The sequence below is a fragment of the Anas acuta genome, chromosome 23 (genome assembly GCF_963932015.1).
Source record: "Anas acuta chromosome 23, bAnaAcu1.1, whole genome shotgun sequence".
NCBI classification, from domain to species: domain Eukaryota; kingdom Metazoa; phylum Chordata; class Aves; order Anseriformes; family Anatidae; genus Anas; species Anas acuta.
Window position 1 is genome coordinate 5,693,528 of NC_089001.1, and position 15,102 is coordinate 5,708,629.

Below are 15,102 nucleotides of genomic sequence, written 5' to 3' on the forward strand. Positions count from 1 at the left end.
AAATGACGCACAGAAATCGCGCCTCCTGTAGCAGCTGGGAGCGCAAAGAAACCCCTATTCAAAGCCTGACCGCCCTGAGGAAGCTGATTCAAGTGGTGTATTGCCATCTGTGCAGTGGTGACCACAGGTGACTGAGCACAGAGAGCCAGCATCCTCCTCCCCAGGCGCTGACTGACCGGCCAGCATCGCTCAGCGCATGCGATGCGCTCCAGCTCCAGTCCCTGCGAGGAGGAACGTGGCCACGTCTCTGGCTGCAGGCACCTTCAGCCCCCTGCACGATTCCCCAGGGCTCAGTTTCATCGAGCCGAGTGAGGGAACCATCCTGGCAGAGAAGCCTGGGGCTTGGCAGCAAGTTTATGGTAGTGCTGTGTGAGGTCAGGCTGTGAAACACTTGGCTCCGTGGCCGGAGCGTTTTAACACCCTCTGAGCTCACAGCTGTATCTGTGCAGAAAGCACATAGAGAGGAACAACCACTAGCGTGATTAAATCAGAAAGAAAACACGGTTTCCTTCCCCCTCTACACAAAAGCACACACACACCACCCTGCGGCTGCAGCAAAACCAAAGTGAGTTAGGCAAAAGATCTTACAAATAAATCTTTCTTTAGACAACGTCTCTGCTTACCTTAGAAAAAAGGATGAAGGGCATTAAAGCTGAGTTTGCTGCTGAGACAGCAGCGATATCCACAGCACCAAGAGGAACTAAAGGAGCATGGGGACTCTTGGGAGATTAATTCTATTGTTATTATTATTTATCATTATTATCATTACACCTGTATAAGGTGCATAAGCACTCACTGATATTTGTACTCACTAGATGTCACCCAGCGATCAGAGTCAGATACGAGAATGGATTCCAACAGGTTCCTGCCCCTGCCCTCTGCTTGGAGCACCAGGCCTCATCCTCTTGCCCACACTCACACCTAAGACCACCACTGCGGCCCCAGCCTCCTCTGACACTCGTGTCAGGCTTTTTAGCAAAGCTGCTGCACGACCTTTGATCCCTGCGGAGAACCTCATCCATACGGAGGATCTGAAGCATCTCCCAAGCACTACGGGAATGCTGGATCAGATTGTGCCAGGAAGATTTCAGACGAGGCCCCGTCCTGACCTCTGAGTAATCGCCCCTGCCCTGCTCAGCACGAAGAGCACCCGGCTGACCTTAGGACCAGACGTGTCTGTGTCCGAACAGCACAGCTCAGCCTCTGCCCCTCACAAGCATCGTGCCACACATCCCCTCTGCTACCTCTCCTACCTGTCACGGAGACACAGCTCGTGCTGCTCACCACTCCTCTCAGTTAGGCAGAAACCGGACGGAATCAAAAGCAAAAAGAGTCAAAAGATCACAGTTAAACCGAGAGGCACCCAGACGTTTTATCTCCTTTAGCTCACAGTTGCTGGATGTTTCCCTGGCACATACTGAGCATTCCCTTCATCACGACGCATCTGCAGATAGAAATCAGGGAGGATGTGAACGCACGTCCTGCTCTCACCTTGTCCATGGCTCCCCAAGAAGCAGTCGCCAGCACAAACTGACTCCTCTCACCTGTCTCAATGAAACTACTTCTATAAACATTAATAGAAAACCTTTCCTGATATTCTCTCCGTGTTAGTCACAGGCCCAGTTACTTCCTCTTGCTCCTCCTCACTCGGTTCTCAACGTCACTGCTCCCTGCAGCAGGAACGGAGGTTTCTGGCTGGAGCATCAGCTGGGCTGGTGCGGTGCCCTGGAAGGGAAGTCTCATGCCAATCAGGTGGAGGAGTCAGAAAGAAATCCCCACGGGGATGAGGAGCCAGGACACACCACCACCGGACTGCCTGGCAGCAGCAAACTCCCTCTGCACAAGCCAAAAGCCGCTAGATGACAAAAGCTTCTGTATCAGGATGTGCTTGGGTTTCCCAAAAATATCCCTTGGGGGTGGTAATGAGTTGGGAATTAAGTCTTAACTGTCCAAGCGTCCTCCTGAGCTGGAAGAGCAAGTGACAGTCCACGCTGATCAAGGGAACAGCAGCAGAGCCTTCGCCTAGTGCTCCGAGCCCCAGGCTGGAGCTGTGTGGGGAACCAGAGTTCCTCCCATCTTTGTAAAACCTCGATTTTCCAACAAACAAATCATGGTTTGGGAATCCTATGTTCTACATCTGGTTCCAGTGTGTGCTCCGCTTCTTGCACACCTTGGTTTCCCCCCCGAGTAGAAATTCCCTGAGGAAGCTTGGGAAAGGAGCGTGCACGGAGGGATTCACGTTGTGCCCAGAGGTCTCCTGCATGCAGCTCCTCGGCGATGAGAGCTCCGGGAGAAGTCCTGTGCAGAGCTCTCCACTCCTCCGTAACCCAGCCACTCGACGTATTTTTAGACAGCAACTGCAATCCGCCCGACTGGACAAACCAGAAGCTGAAGTGACTAATTCTGTCAGCAGGAAATCCACGGGGAGGGTGGGAACTGCCACAGCATACTCGGTATTGGAGATGTTTTACTGGAAAGCAGAGATCTTCCTGCAATGGGGAATCCCAGAAAGGCCAGCTCTCTCCCCAGCAAGAGGTTTTGGGGAGGTTTACAAAGCACCTTTGGGATCAGTATCTCGCACACAGGCTGGTTTTCAGGCCACAGATCCACACAGATCACGGGAGGGAAGAGCCAAGGCAGTGTCCCCAGGCTCTGCTCTCAGCCCTCTCTCCACAGCCTGGCTCCTTCCCTCTGTCCTGTGCAAACCTGGAGCAAAAACTTTGCAAAAGGCTGACACAAGTGTCCATGGCCAAGGAAAGGAACCTGGGAGAGGTCTCAGATGAAGCAGAGTCATCAGGCCGTGTGGCTTGACTCTCAGGTAATTACACCCTTCAGCTCCCGGGCTGTGATCCGAGAGGCAATTCCCACCTGCCCTTTTGCAGCCACACCTGCCTCGGGAGGTGTTCAATAAAATCTGAAACAAACATCACATGAGCAGCATGGTACTGGAATTGGGAGGAATTAAACCCCTCGACTCACCAACTGGCTCAGAGCTTGGGACCCTGCAGCCTTTAGGATCGAGGGGGTGGGCTCGTGGATCTCCCATCCCTGCTCACAACCACGTCCAGCTGCTTTGCTGCATCAAAGTTCCCTCTTCTGGAGGGGGCACAAGTCCCTCACGTTTCTATTTGAGCAGACTGTGGACACCATCACTTCCCACTGCAGATCTGGAAACGTATTTTATTCTTTCAAGCCTGAGATTTGATGGGGGTGCAGAAAGGGAAGCTACGGCCCAAGCAGTACGTTAGCACCGAGTGCGTTCCTTGAGCCTAGCCGAGGCAGAGAAATGGACATTTCAGAAGGGCAGTTCAGATCTTAGGGACCCTCCAGGGGTTTACACCATGCGGGGCTAACCTGTTGCTGTGCAGGAAGAGCACAGAGAGTTGTTTTTTTTCAAAACCCCAAGTCTCCCAGATCACACTGAAAGCCAAGACCAGCTTTATGGTGTTGGCATAAGAGGAAACAGAAAGTTTCCAACTGGAAACCACCACCAACCCAACAACAACAAAAGCAAACACACTAACAAAACCTAAAGGCTGCTGACACGGTGTGCAGCGTGCAACTCACTTCACCCCAGTAGCTCAGGTACAGCTCTCCACTGCTCTCGAGATCGACGCCTGCACCAACTCCTGCTGAAAGCCCTGGTACTGCTCCAGAAAGAAAGCCGATAAGAACAATATTCTCTCAAATTCTTGATAAGAAATACATGGAAACAGCAAACAGAAGAGCTGTGTTTCTTTAAGGCACATTCACACTGTGTTGCCCCAATATTGGCAGTAAAACACTTTGGAAACTTTGCCAGTGTTTTATTTTTCTTCAGCAGTTCCTTATTAAGGGCAATTGCACTATAAAACGATGGCACCCGAACTGACGAGGGAAAAGGGAGCAGGAAATAAGGGACAGAGTGTCCTCCAGACAGACTGTCCACCTTCCAGGCTCTGAGGGTAAGTGTGACAGTGAAAGGCACAGGTCACACACCTATCCCACGCACAGATCTCCAGCTCAAGTCTCTATAGCGTTCAGTTGTCTTGTGACCATCCTGAGTCATGCGAGAAACTCAATTCCTTTAGGTTAATTACGGAAGAAACTAAGTTAATGTTTGCGCAGGACAGCACGGGCTTGGCTTGCTGCCCCGCACCGGGCTTATCAACGCAGCTGTGTCATGCAACGCAGCAGCTCATAGAAGTGACCACATTTATTTGTGTTTCTGTTACATGAAAAAAAATCACTGCTGTAAGACTTTGTAATTCCTGGGGAATGAAAGCTGCCTTACAGGCCTGATCCATGTAGCTCTGAGCCTTGAAATTCTTCCCTGTAAGATGCTTATTTCCAAAGACCAGAAGAGAAGCATGCCCCAGATGTAAATAGCTTATTTAAAACACTCTTAAATCTTCCATGGTGCGGAGAGCACTGTCTCAACAACAATACTCTCAAGGAGGCTCACAAAAACAGCTGCACTCCAGACCTCGATGAAACGTCCTAAGCTCATCATTACATTGCACCCACGCTCCTTACTGACAGTTTTGAGGTGGCTCTGGGCCAAGACATTTGAATGCTTGGGGTCAGCAGCAGGAGAAACACCAGAACCTCCTCCTGGCAGGTCTGTCCCTGCTAGCTGTTGGGAGCTGCTCTCTCCTCTGCCCCAGCATATTGCCCAGATACCGCAGCACACCTGTGTGTAAGGCTGGCCCTAGTGGCCTTTGGATGGAAATGGTGTATTCTCCCCTGGGCAAGGCGAGAACCTTTGGTCTGATACGTTCCCCAGCCAGGCCCTCAATAACTCTCTCCCTCTTCCCTCAACAGTTTTACAGAGCGATCTTTTGTTTACAGAGCAAAGGTCTCGCGTACTCTCGATCAGCCCCAGACTCTTTCTCGTCGTGCCTTCCTTATCCCTGTTTGCCTTTGGCAAGAAGAGCAGCAAAACTGGCCCGAGCAGCAGCTCACCCACCGGGGGGAAAACTCTGCACCTTTCCGAGGGCAAGCAGCAGCTTCCCCTTGCGCTGCCCAGAGAGCCGCAGGAGGAAGCACGGCCACTGCAAAACACGTTTGCTCGGCCGTAATATTCGTAAACCCACCGAGCCCAACAGCAGGGCCACCAGGGGTGTTCAAAAGCACTCGTCTTGCTGGGGGAGACCTCCCAGAGTAGATCAGCTCCTGTTGTACTCAGAGCAGGAGAGGGGACGTGGTGTCCCCTTGTCAGGGGACAAGAGCTTGAGGCAGAGTGGTGGCAGCGCGAGCGACTCCTTGTGCTCCTGGCAGTCACCACGGCCCCGATGCACACAGACCATGGGGCTGGAGGCAAGGAAAACTGTTTTTCTTGCTGTAGGCCAGCTTTCTCATCAGTGCTAACACAACCTGCTGCTTCGCTGCCGTCAGATAACAACCGCTAAACCCTGAACTCGGGGACCTGCACCAAGCAGCCTGCAGGTGAGCTGGAAAACACTACGGTCGTGGTTTAATTTAAAAGCCTGGTTTTCAGGTGACTTTGTGGCACTGAACAAGCGCTGGACACACAACCCCAGAACAGCGTGATGTGGCGTGCTGTCCCTGCCCGACCCTCAGCCAGGCAGATCTCCTCACGAAGCAAAGACTGCGGTGAAAAGTCGCTCCCTTTCAACGCCCGGAGATAATACACGGGTTAATTAGCAAAGCCCCAAAGCCCTGGGTTAACGCGAGGCGTGCTGGTGACCTGAACTGGTTTAGTTGGGGCTGTTGCTAAACAACCCGGCTTCACTCCCGGCACACTGCTCGCCTCCCCGCATCGCACCACAGCGTATTTTATAAAAATACCCGAGGTGGAGCGGCGCGGTCACAGAACCATAAAATACCCGCGTTCAAAGGGACTCTCAGGGAGTGGAGCCCAACTCATGCGTCCCCAAGGGACTCCAAAAAACCTCACCGTGTGTCTGAGCGCGGTGTCTGAGCGCTCCTTGAGCTCTGTAGGGCTCGGGGCTGTGCCCCCATCCCTGGCGAGGGATGCCCCGATGCCCACCCCCGTGCCCCGAGCCGCCCCCAGACCCCAGACCCCGTTTCCCCTTGAGGCTGCCGGGCTCCAGCACCGCCACAGCCCCGCTGCCTGGCTCCCGGTTCCCCGGGGCTCCCCTCACCCCCCGCAGCACCCACCTGGGGCCGGGCGCTGTACTTCATGCTGCCGCCGGGCTCCATGGCGAGCGGGGCCGCCTCAGGCCGCCATGGCGCGGCGCTCCCCGCGCTGCCGGGCCCGGCCCCGGCCCCGGTCCCAACCCCAGCCCCAGCCCCGGCCCCGGCTCCTCCTCTCGGCACCGCCCGGCAGGTGCCGGCAGCAGGAAGGGGCCGCCCGGTGCCCGGCTGAGGGGGGCAGCCGCCGGGTCCCTTCACGAAGGATCCCTGCACGGCAGCAGGGCTCGCCCTGCACAGCCCCTGCCGGGGTGACAGCGGCGGTCCTGCCTCGAAACCTGCCCTCAGAGACAACCCTCACCGCCACCCCACACGGTTTCCCCCCCAGGGTCGAGCCCACCCTTTGCAAACGCTCACATTGGGTATGCTCGAGGGCTGCCAAAGCCAAATGTTTCCTGAAGGCTGCTCTCTGCTGGGCTGTGGCACCTGAGGAAGGAGCCGCCTCTGACCAGAGCAGACCAGATGCAAGACGCCAAGCACGGCAGCAGGAACGGCACGTGTGCCAAAATCGTGTCTATCCGCTGACCCGCAGTCTCCTGGGGACTGGATGGTCTGGTATGAAAGGGTGCTCCCAGGCAGGAAAAGGCAAACACCCGGGGTTTGAGAATGATCTAATGTAGATGTGAGAGAGGGCTTTCAACAGCCGAACTTGCATTCCTGACACTTCAGGAATCATTTTTTCTTCTCGGTAAGGTGACCACCACACACTGATTTCTAGGCTTCCTACATTCAACAGTAAGTCAGGACTAAAGACAGCCGAACCAATACCATCTGGAAAATTTTCCCTCCTCTGTGTTACACGTGATAGTCTATACCAACATACCGAGTCTGAACTGGCCATCCTTTACACCAATTTCAGCCCTGAAACTGATTTATTTCCACGACTGAAATCCCAGAACTGTTTTTGGCCTAACAGAAGTTGTCTGCTGATTACCAGTGCCTCAGGGAGATGTTTGCTGGGTTACCTTTGTTTGCCCTTGCTTTGAAATGTCTCCAGCAGAGTGCAAGTTTCCTGTCCCGTTTGTAGGTGTCTCCGTGGGGAAAAAAAGAAATCACATCAGCTCTGTGGTCCTGCTGTTTTCTCTTTAGGTGAAAAAAACAACTTCTGTGCTCTTACAGAAATATTTCTGCCACTGCTTCCCAGCCCCCTCATCAGCCACCAGAATCCCCTCCGCTTGCTGAGCACAGCACAGCAGGAAGTGTCTCCGGATTTAAGGTATTCCCCTTCAAAAGGTGGCTTTGTTAGTCAGCCTGCTGAAACTACCTGGCTGGCTGATGTCAGGGCTGCTCTCGGCTCCCTCGCTGGTGCCCAGCCCAGCCCAGCGCTCCAGTTTTACAGCCACTCCCTCCCTGGCCGACTGCAGGTGCCCCGGTCTGATTTAACACCCCAGTGAAACAGCATATTTCAGGTACAAAGTAGCTATTGCGAGCTGAACCACTGCTCTTTGTTTCTGTAAATTTCTCTTCCTCTCCTGCATATCAATTCATCTCCTCCAGGCAGGTGCCAAGCAAACACTGTGCTCTGGGATGTGGCTAATGAGGGCTAGACACAGACTCACTCCTTGAAGCCTAAGGTGTCTTGCAAAGATCCACAACTCCTGGTTTCACACGGAGCTGTGAAGGCTCCGTGCTTCCTGTTATTCAAACCACTGACAGTTTACAAACTAATTCATTAGCCCACATGGGTCTTTGAACAAGGGGACGTAATCACTGCTAGGAAAACAAGAAAACAATACATGTGCTAAATATAAAATATTATATAGCTGGGAGGCAGTCAGTTCAGAGCACTAAATGATAGGATTCCCATTTCTTTGTTGCTGAAGCAACAATTTATTTAGTGGAATTGTTGTAGTACTGGCTAAGTCACCACAGTAGATGATGGCCCCCTCCTTCTGACCACTATAAAGACCCAGAACATCAAGCAGCAATTCTCAATAAGCAGTCTGCCACGTGCTTTTGCAGTAGTAGACACTTCCATGCGTCTCTCCAGTCTGACTGAGCCCAGCAAGTCAGTGTCTCCACTATTAAGAAAGATGTAATTGAAGCTGAAAGATCAAGCAACTTACTCACTTGGAATGGTAGTAGTCAGCAACAAACAAAGCCTCCATTTCTGCCCACTTATATCAATTCATTCAATAAAAGCTGTCATCTCTTCCACCTAACCTTCTCTCTTTGTATCAGTATGGCCACAACAGCAGCATGAGAGCAGAAAGTCAAGGTTTAACACACCTTCAGGAAGGAGATTACTTACTTTAGGTATTACCAAAACTCGTAGAACCAAGTCTGCCTTTGTTGTAAGTGTACACAAGTTGCAAGAGCTAAACCACGGCGAGCTTGATCCCCAGAAGAGTTCTAAAGGAGACCCGGATTGGCTTCTGGGATCAGCAGCCAACACTGTCTGAACTGGCAGAATACTTCCAGCCCCAGCTCCCAGCCCTGGAAATGCCATGCAGGGAAAAGAGGGGAAAACACAGCTGCTTACACAAGGAGCGAAGGAGGCTGCCTGCAGGGGAAACGTCGTCTGGTGGAGGCAGTTCCCAGTAATTCTAGCTCCACCAAGGAGCACCGTCCATCCACATGGCCACACCAGTGAAGGGCTGGATTCGGTCAGTGACAAAGGGTTTTCCTCACTGCAGTGTCTCAAGGATTCTGTTCTCAGTGTGACTCCTAAATTCAAATTTCACCGACAGTGCCCTCCCACCCAGATTCCTGCCAGACAAGCCTGAAACCACCCCACGTATGTCTGCAGCGAAAAACTTTCAATCCGGTTTGGCAACTTGGACAGCGATACAAAAGATTGGGAGAGAGATAAAACTCACAGGGTGTCCTGTTACTTTGCATTCCAATGGGTAAATAAAGGGCTGATTCAGTGGGAGGAGAGGAAAACGTCATCCAGAAGCACCGTGGTTTTCAGCTGAACCGGCAGCCCCCAGAGAGCAAAGGAGCGTGACCTGGTGGTGAACACCGGGTACCACTCAGCTGATGATCACAGGCACAGCTCTTCCTGCTTTCAGGCCTGAAGCAAGTTGTCTTGGTGTGATTCAGCCTCTCCATCTGTAATGCAAGGGGAATAATTACTGACCTTGGAGAATGGGACCTGCAAAAGCGCAGCAAGTTGCCTTCAATTGGCCACTTGATACTATGAAGGCAGAGCTGAGCTGTGGTGCTACTTTACAGAAAGTTTTTCAAGGATTACTGTTTAATTTGGACGGGAAATTAACCTTTGATCTCAAATGCTTCTTTCAAGATCTCTGGAGTGGGAATCCTGCTTCCAGAACACAAGTTTGGCAGGGATCACAAGTAGCTTTGCCCCTTACATCAGTAATACCAGCCACTTCCACCTGCTTTAGTGCTTAGCCAGATCAGTGCTCATTACAGAGCCTTCCTGAGATCATGAAAGCTGGCCAGAACACAGGGCACTAATGATTAGCTCTATCCTGTGGACGGTATGGGTGTGAGCAGTGAGCAAAGGATGTGATAGTATGAAACCAGTCTGCAATGAGAAAGTCCACCCTCAGCTCTTCAGCATGCCCCAGACAGCTCTGAGACACACTTTCAGAATTAAGGGGGGATAATTTCTTGTGTCTCTGTGGAACCAGCCACCTGACAGTTGTGTGATGGGGAATACAAAGGGCTAGGAAGTATGTCATAAAACGTAAGCTTGCTGCCAGGATGCTACAGTTTGCTGGGTCTTTCTTGAGCACTTCCATGGCTCATGAAAAGGAGAACCTCTTTAGTGAGCTGTGAATCAGCAACAGCAGAGTTTGCCAACCAAACTCTAAGTGCAATAGAGTGGACAAGCCTGACTGCCAGGTTTCTGGCACTGCATGTTTTGAAACCCGGCTGCACACTCAGGCACGCCCAAGATTCAAAGTCAGTTAAGGTTCTGTCTGTCTGCCTGACAAGCTACAAGTGCATAAGAGCTGAGAGAAATGCAGACAATGTATTGAATTGCCTATATCTCTTCGGCTTGTTACAAACAAGTAGATCTAACTTGTGCCCACGTGCTATGCTTCCTCATTTTCAACAGAAAATAAAAGTTCAGACTGTGTGGGTGTAACCTCAGCTGTTTACAACCGGAAAAAGAAAAAAAAAAAAGGACGCAGACTTGAGTTTTCACTTATTCCTCTTTAATTCCTCTTATTTCTCTCACTTTGCTGGTGCGGGATATGGTATACATGTATACTGGGTCATATAATTTTGTTGTTGTTGCGTTTTATTTTATTTTTTTGCCCAAGTTTGTATGGTCCAGCTTCTGTTGCCTTTCAGTCAACATACTCCCTGGTGTACTTCCAGTTATCCCTCTAGTGGGGTATGGCAAGACTGCATGTGCTGTCAACCTGCCCACCCTAAAGCAGGGAAACTGGCGTGAACTCACCCACAGAGTTCAGTCTGCCAGAGGTGAGAAGTGATACGTGCTGTCCCAGATGCTGCTAGTACTCTCTAGGATGAGGTAGCAGGATGGATGAAACATCCTGCTGGCTAGATCAGGCTTGCAGACCTGCTCTAGTCCATTCTCCATCCCAAAAGTAAGATCACTATGCATGTTTGTCTGCCTCCCCTCCTCCCAACACAATCTATTCTAGCACTAGGTGACTTACTTTCTATTTAGTGGTACAGGAGCAGAAGCAGAACAGAACGAGGATGTGGGCATCCTGGGAAGGACAAGGACACTTCCACAGACAGAAACTGATCCTTTAATTTAGGGATGAGCAGCCTTTGGCATGGAAGACCAAGAGAGCTGCAAGAGGGCTCTCCAAGTTCAGCAGGCGCTGGGAACCACTGCTAAGCATGAGATGGGGTCCTGGAAACCTGCTGAGCAGCAGCACCTCACCTCTAACACACACACACACCATTTCTACACAGTGAAAAGATTTAAAAAAATAGTTTGTTCAGGAATGGGCAGCAATGGCAAACCTGGTGAAGCTGAACCTCTGCCACAGGCGTGTGAGGACAGCAAAGGAAGAGGCTATGTACCTTACACTGCTGGTGATGGAGCTGCTTTCATGTCACTTGATCGATCTCCTGGGTGGCACCTGCACTGTCACTTGTCTCAGCCCCAGCACAAGTCAGCTCTGCAGTATTCACAGGGAAGTTCTGACTGCAAGCAAGCTGTGTAGATCCTGCTGCAAAGGAAAACACGATGTGAGAGTGTCTAGCATCTGCAGCAGCGCTCACAACAGGAGGCAGCAGTGCAAAGTACAGTGGTGGAAACAGCAGATTTATAAACACAGTAAGAGCTGAAATTTGTTCTCCCTACAAGCAGACGACATCTCTTGACTTCTGTGTAGGAAACAGATTAATTCTGTTATTTGTATCAGGGTTTTTTGACTTGTGCCCTCATAACAAAGTAATCTCTTTAGCTACATTTCCTTGAAAATCTGTATAATGAGCAGGGAATCAGTAGGCTTCTGGCATCAAGATACAGCATACATTGAAATCCAGTTACACAAAGGAGGAGCAGACTCTTTGTACCTATAGCAAAAGCACAGGGAAATCTCACAGAAAAACCTACGTGGAAGCAAGCAGCATTTGTCATCAGCAATTGATTCACCTCATAACAAAACCAGGATATGCTATGGTACAAAGAACCTCACCTGTCACTTTCTCCTGGTGGGGCCCTGGAATAGGCACAAAACCCCTAGGTAGAGGTACCTCATCTGGAATATTTAAAGTTTAAACCTGGTTGGGCCGAAGTTCTAGTTAGTCCCTTTCCATAATGATAGGGTGAGGGATTTTTTGCTAGGTTTTTGCTTTTAAAAGCAGACTTTCTTATCGGAAGTTCTCACATCCATACCCCTGCAGTTTGTTTCTGAAAGACTATAGTGCTTCCCACTGCCTTTTAGAATTTAGCTGAGGCTGTGCTGAATATCTGTAGCAGGACTAGCACTTGGCTATGGAAGAAAAGGAAATGAAGAACCACCGATCTCAGCATTTTCACCTAGGTCACGCAGCCAAAAGGGTGACCACACCTGACTTAAAGAATAATGCCCCTATTGTGTAAGAGCAGACATAATCCTCACCCTCATTTCTGTCCTGTTCCGTGTACGATTTAGACTGACAGATGCGAGCTATCAACTTGCCTGTGTTTGTGTGGGGACAGACCTCTTGGTACCGAGCTCTGCCCTAAACAAGTTAGGAGAGTTTAGATTGCTCCTCGGGGGGGCTGGCATAGATGGGGGAACACGGTGGAAAACAGCAGCTGTCTGCCATCAGCCTGAAGCATGCAGCAAGAGGGAGAAAGGGAACCTGACTGTGGTAAGCTGCTGACTGAGAGGACTGGGCGTGACGGCACTCCTAGCACAGAGGTATGTGTCATTAGGAGCTGGTTTATTACATATACCCTACATGCATATGTATGTACATATATGTGTGAATATAGATATATGATGCAGGTGATGCTCCTGTAGGACACTTTCCTTTGGCAGTACTGTTGATGAGCAGCTGGGATAATTCCAGTAATTCTCTTTTTAGCATTTCAGTACTCTCCCTCCTGCAGGCCAGAGGGTGCTGATTCAACCAAACCAATGTTGTGCTTTTGACGGCACAGTACTAACTACAAAACGTGAGCAGCACTGAACACAGGCAATTATCCTCTTTTTACGCTGTACTGAATCAGAACAGGTGGATGTTTTATTGTGAATTCTCTGCTTAAGAAACACCCAGGGCTTTGGTGAAGTCTGCTTGCTTAGTATTGCCTCCCAACCCAGAAGCTTGGCCTGAATCTTCCAAATATTTCTTGGTGCAGCCCTGCTATATGCCAGACAATAAATCCTGGGTCTGTGTCTGTGTATCTGTGATGCTGCACATCTTCATTGGGCTGTTAGAAAGGTGCAGATGATCTTAGTGATTTGCATTGCCACATGGAAAACTGAGCTGGAAGAACTTGAAAAGATACAGAGCATGACAGGAAGGATACTGAAAAGCACAGATGAAGCTGAGGCATTTTTAAGCCTGGAAAAGAGATGGGAAAGTAGGAACACGCAGTTCCACAAAATCACTAATGGCCCACTAAACAGGACTTATTTATACTCTATCACATCGCCTTTTTCAACAAGAGAGAAAACAGCCTTACAGCAGAAGTTGCACAAATGCTGACAGTTTTTCCTTAAGAAATTCATCAGAAGTCACAAGCCTGCCAGCAGCTATGGATGTGGTTACCAGCAGCTGTGGCAAGGCATTTTGGTTGCCCTTTGGAACAACAGTGTGGTTAAGAAAAGATACCTTGCACAAGGAGTGTCGTGCCATTCTGCTCCATAAGATGATTTGGTGTCATAAACTATCTCAACATCTCCGTCAGCTATCACTAAGGGCACACTCACCTCCTCTGAGCCTTCCCTTAACTTCCCATTTATCAGCCAACATCAGCTCCATGCAGGGTCAGCTATTGCCTACCCACCCTGCTCCAATCTGCTCTCTTACCACAGCTGAAACACAAAGCTGGCCAGAGCTCTGTGGGGTGCTCTGGCCAACCCAAAGGAAATGCAAGCACGTGTGGCACCTGAGCTAGATCCAACCTAACCTGGATTTGCTGGTACTGATTCTTAAACTGCAGCTTCACTCCAGACAACATACCTGCCCAGCAGGTGACAGGAGCTTGTAGTGTGTTTTAGTTCAAAAAGCATGTTTTAAGTTTTAAGGAAAAAGAACCAAATGACCTTAAACAACCTTGGCAGAAAAGAGCATATTATGAAGTTCCCTGGCTCTTGGCATGTGTCAAAACCCATCAGTAGCATCCTTTTTTATCACGCTAGCTGTGCCACATAAAACAGGCAGAAAAAATGGCCTTGAGAATGGAGAAACATGGCCTAAAATGGACTTTGTTTTCCTGCTAGTGATTCTGCATGTTCCAGCCACTTCGGAAACACTGTTGCCTAGCAAACTGAAATCAGAAATATGGAAATCTCAAGTGTACTGGAATCTTTGTCAGCTCATTTATACTTCCTATCTTTTGCTAATATTTCTTACTCTGTTGGGAAGAACCCTTTTGCAAAAGGAGCGAGTCATTCACGACAAAAAGATTTTAAAAATGAAGGTCACCTTGCCACCATCCAAAATACCTTCCATACACTGTAATAGAATAAAAAAGGGAAGCTGATTAAAAAATTAACTTCTGCAGATGACTTTGAATCAGGAAAATAAAGTTGTGCCAGCAGACAGCTCTAATGCAAAACTGAGCAAATGCCAGAATCCTTATCTGCGGTTGCTTTTAGCAGAGACTGAGGTGCTCTTTCTCTAGCAAATGTGTGTTATGACAGGGAGTCTGGAGGGATTTCACCCATCTTGGTAGCACCTTGGGATCAGTGTATGCCATTACATACAATAAATATTAAGTTCCCTCAATAATGGGAAAAGAAAGAGAAGCTGCTTAATGGGTTTTGAAGAACTTCTCCTGTCATAGTTCCTAGATAAGCTTTTTAGACGTGTCTGCTTTCTAGCTTCAGAAAGACTGCCAGGTAATTGCGGAGTTAAGACAACCAATCACATATTTTTTTTCCAAGTGTGTATATTTGTTTCAAAAGAGATACTAACTTCCCATAAAAGCCTGCCCTATGACAGACAGTAGAGCTGTTCTTCCCTTCCCTTGGTTGCTCTGTGTCTTTGGTCAGCATTTTTGTCCTCACAGTTTATTCCTGCGGGACTCTCCTTGCGTCGCTACAGTACTAACACTAGCAGCTGGGTGAACCTGTTAGCCTGGATGCACAAAGCCAGCCACCTACCTCGTCCACAGCCTCTCTGGCACAGCAGAAATGCTCAGCACTCTCCCACTTGGGATGCTGCCAGGGTTCAAGGTAGCAGCAACAGGACCACGACAGCCGGTGACACTGCTGCCCTATGCCCACCAGAGGCAATCCAATTCGCTCAGCTACTTACCTCCTGCTCTGAAACACACGATGGTAGTGTGGGCTTGCCTGAAGCTGGGAGCCGTTCTGATGTCTCCTGCAT

General features: G+C 49.8%; 1 protein-coding gene across 6 annotated transcripts in view; it reads right to left on the minus strand.

Moving 5' to 3' along the window:
- The window catches only part of ST14 (ST14 transmembrane serine protease matriptase), a 24,074-nt gene extending 15,078 nt beyond the window's left edge, over positions 1 to 8,996 (minus strand). For 2 of the 6 annotated variants that reach the window (XM_068659421.1, XM_068659420.1), the window contains exon 1: positions 6,124 to 6,279. In XM_068659421.1, coding sequence (XP_068515522.1) covers positions 6,124 to 6,165 — 42 coding nt within the window. In that variant the 5' untranslated portion in view covers positions 6,166 to 6,279. Of the gene's footprint in view, positions 1 to 1,491; positions 1,516 to 6,123; positions 6,280 to 6,513; positions 6,667 to 8,638; positions 8,899 to 8,975 lie in introns of those variants that run through there. The other 4 variants (XM_068659425.1, XM_068659423.1, XM_068659424.1 and 1 more) reach the window with 4 other exon arrangements.
- Positions 8,997 to 15,102: the final 6,106 nt, after the last annotated feature.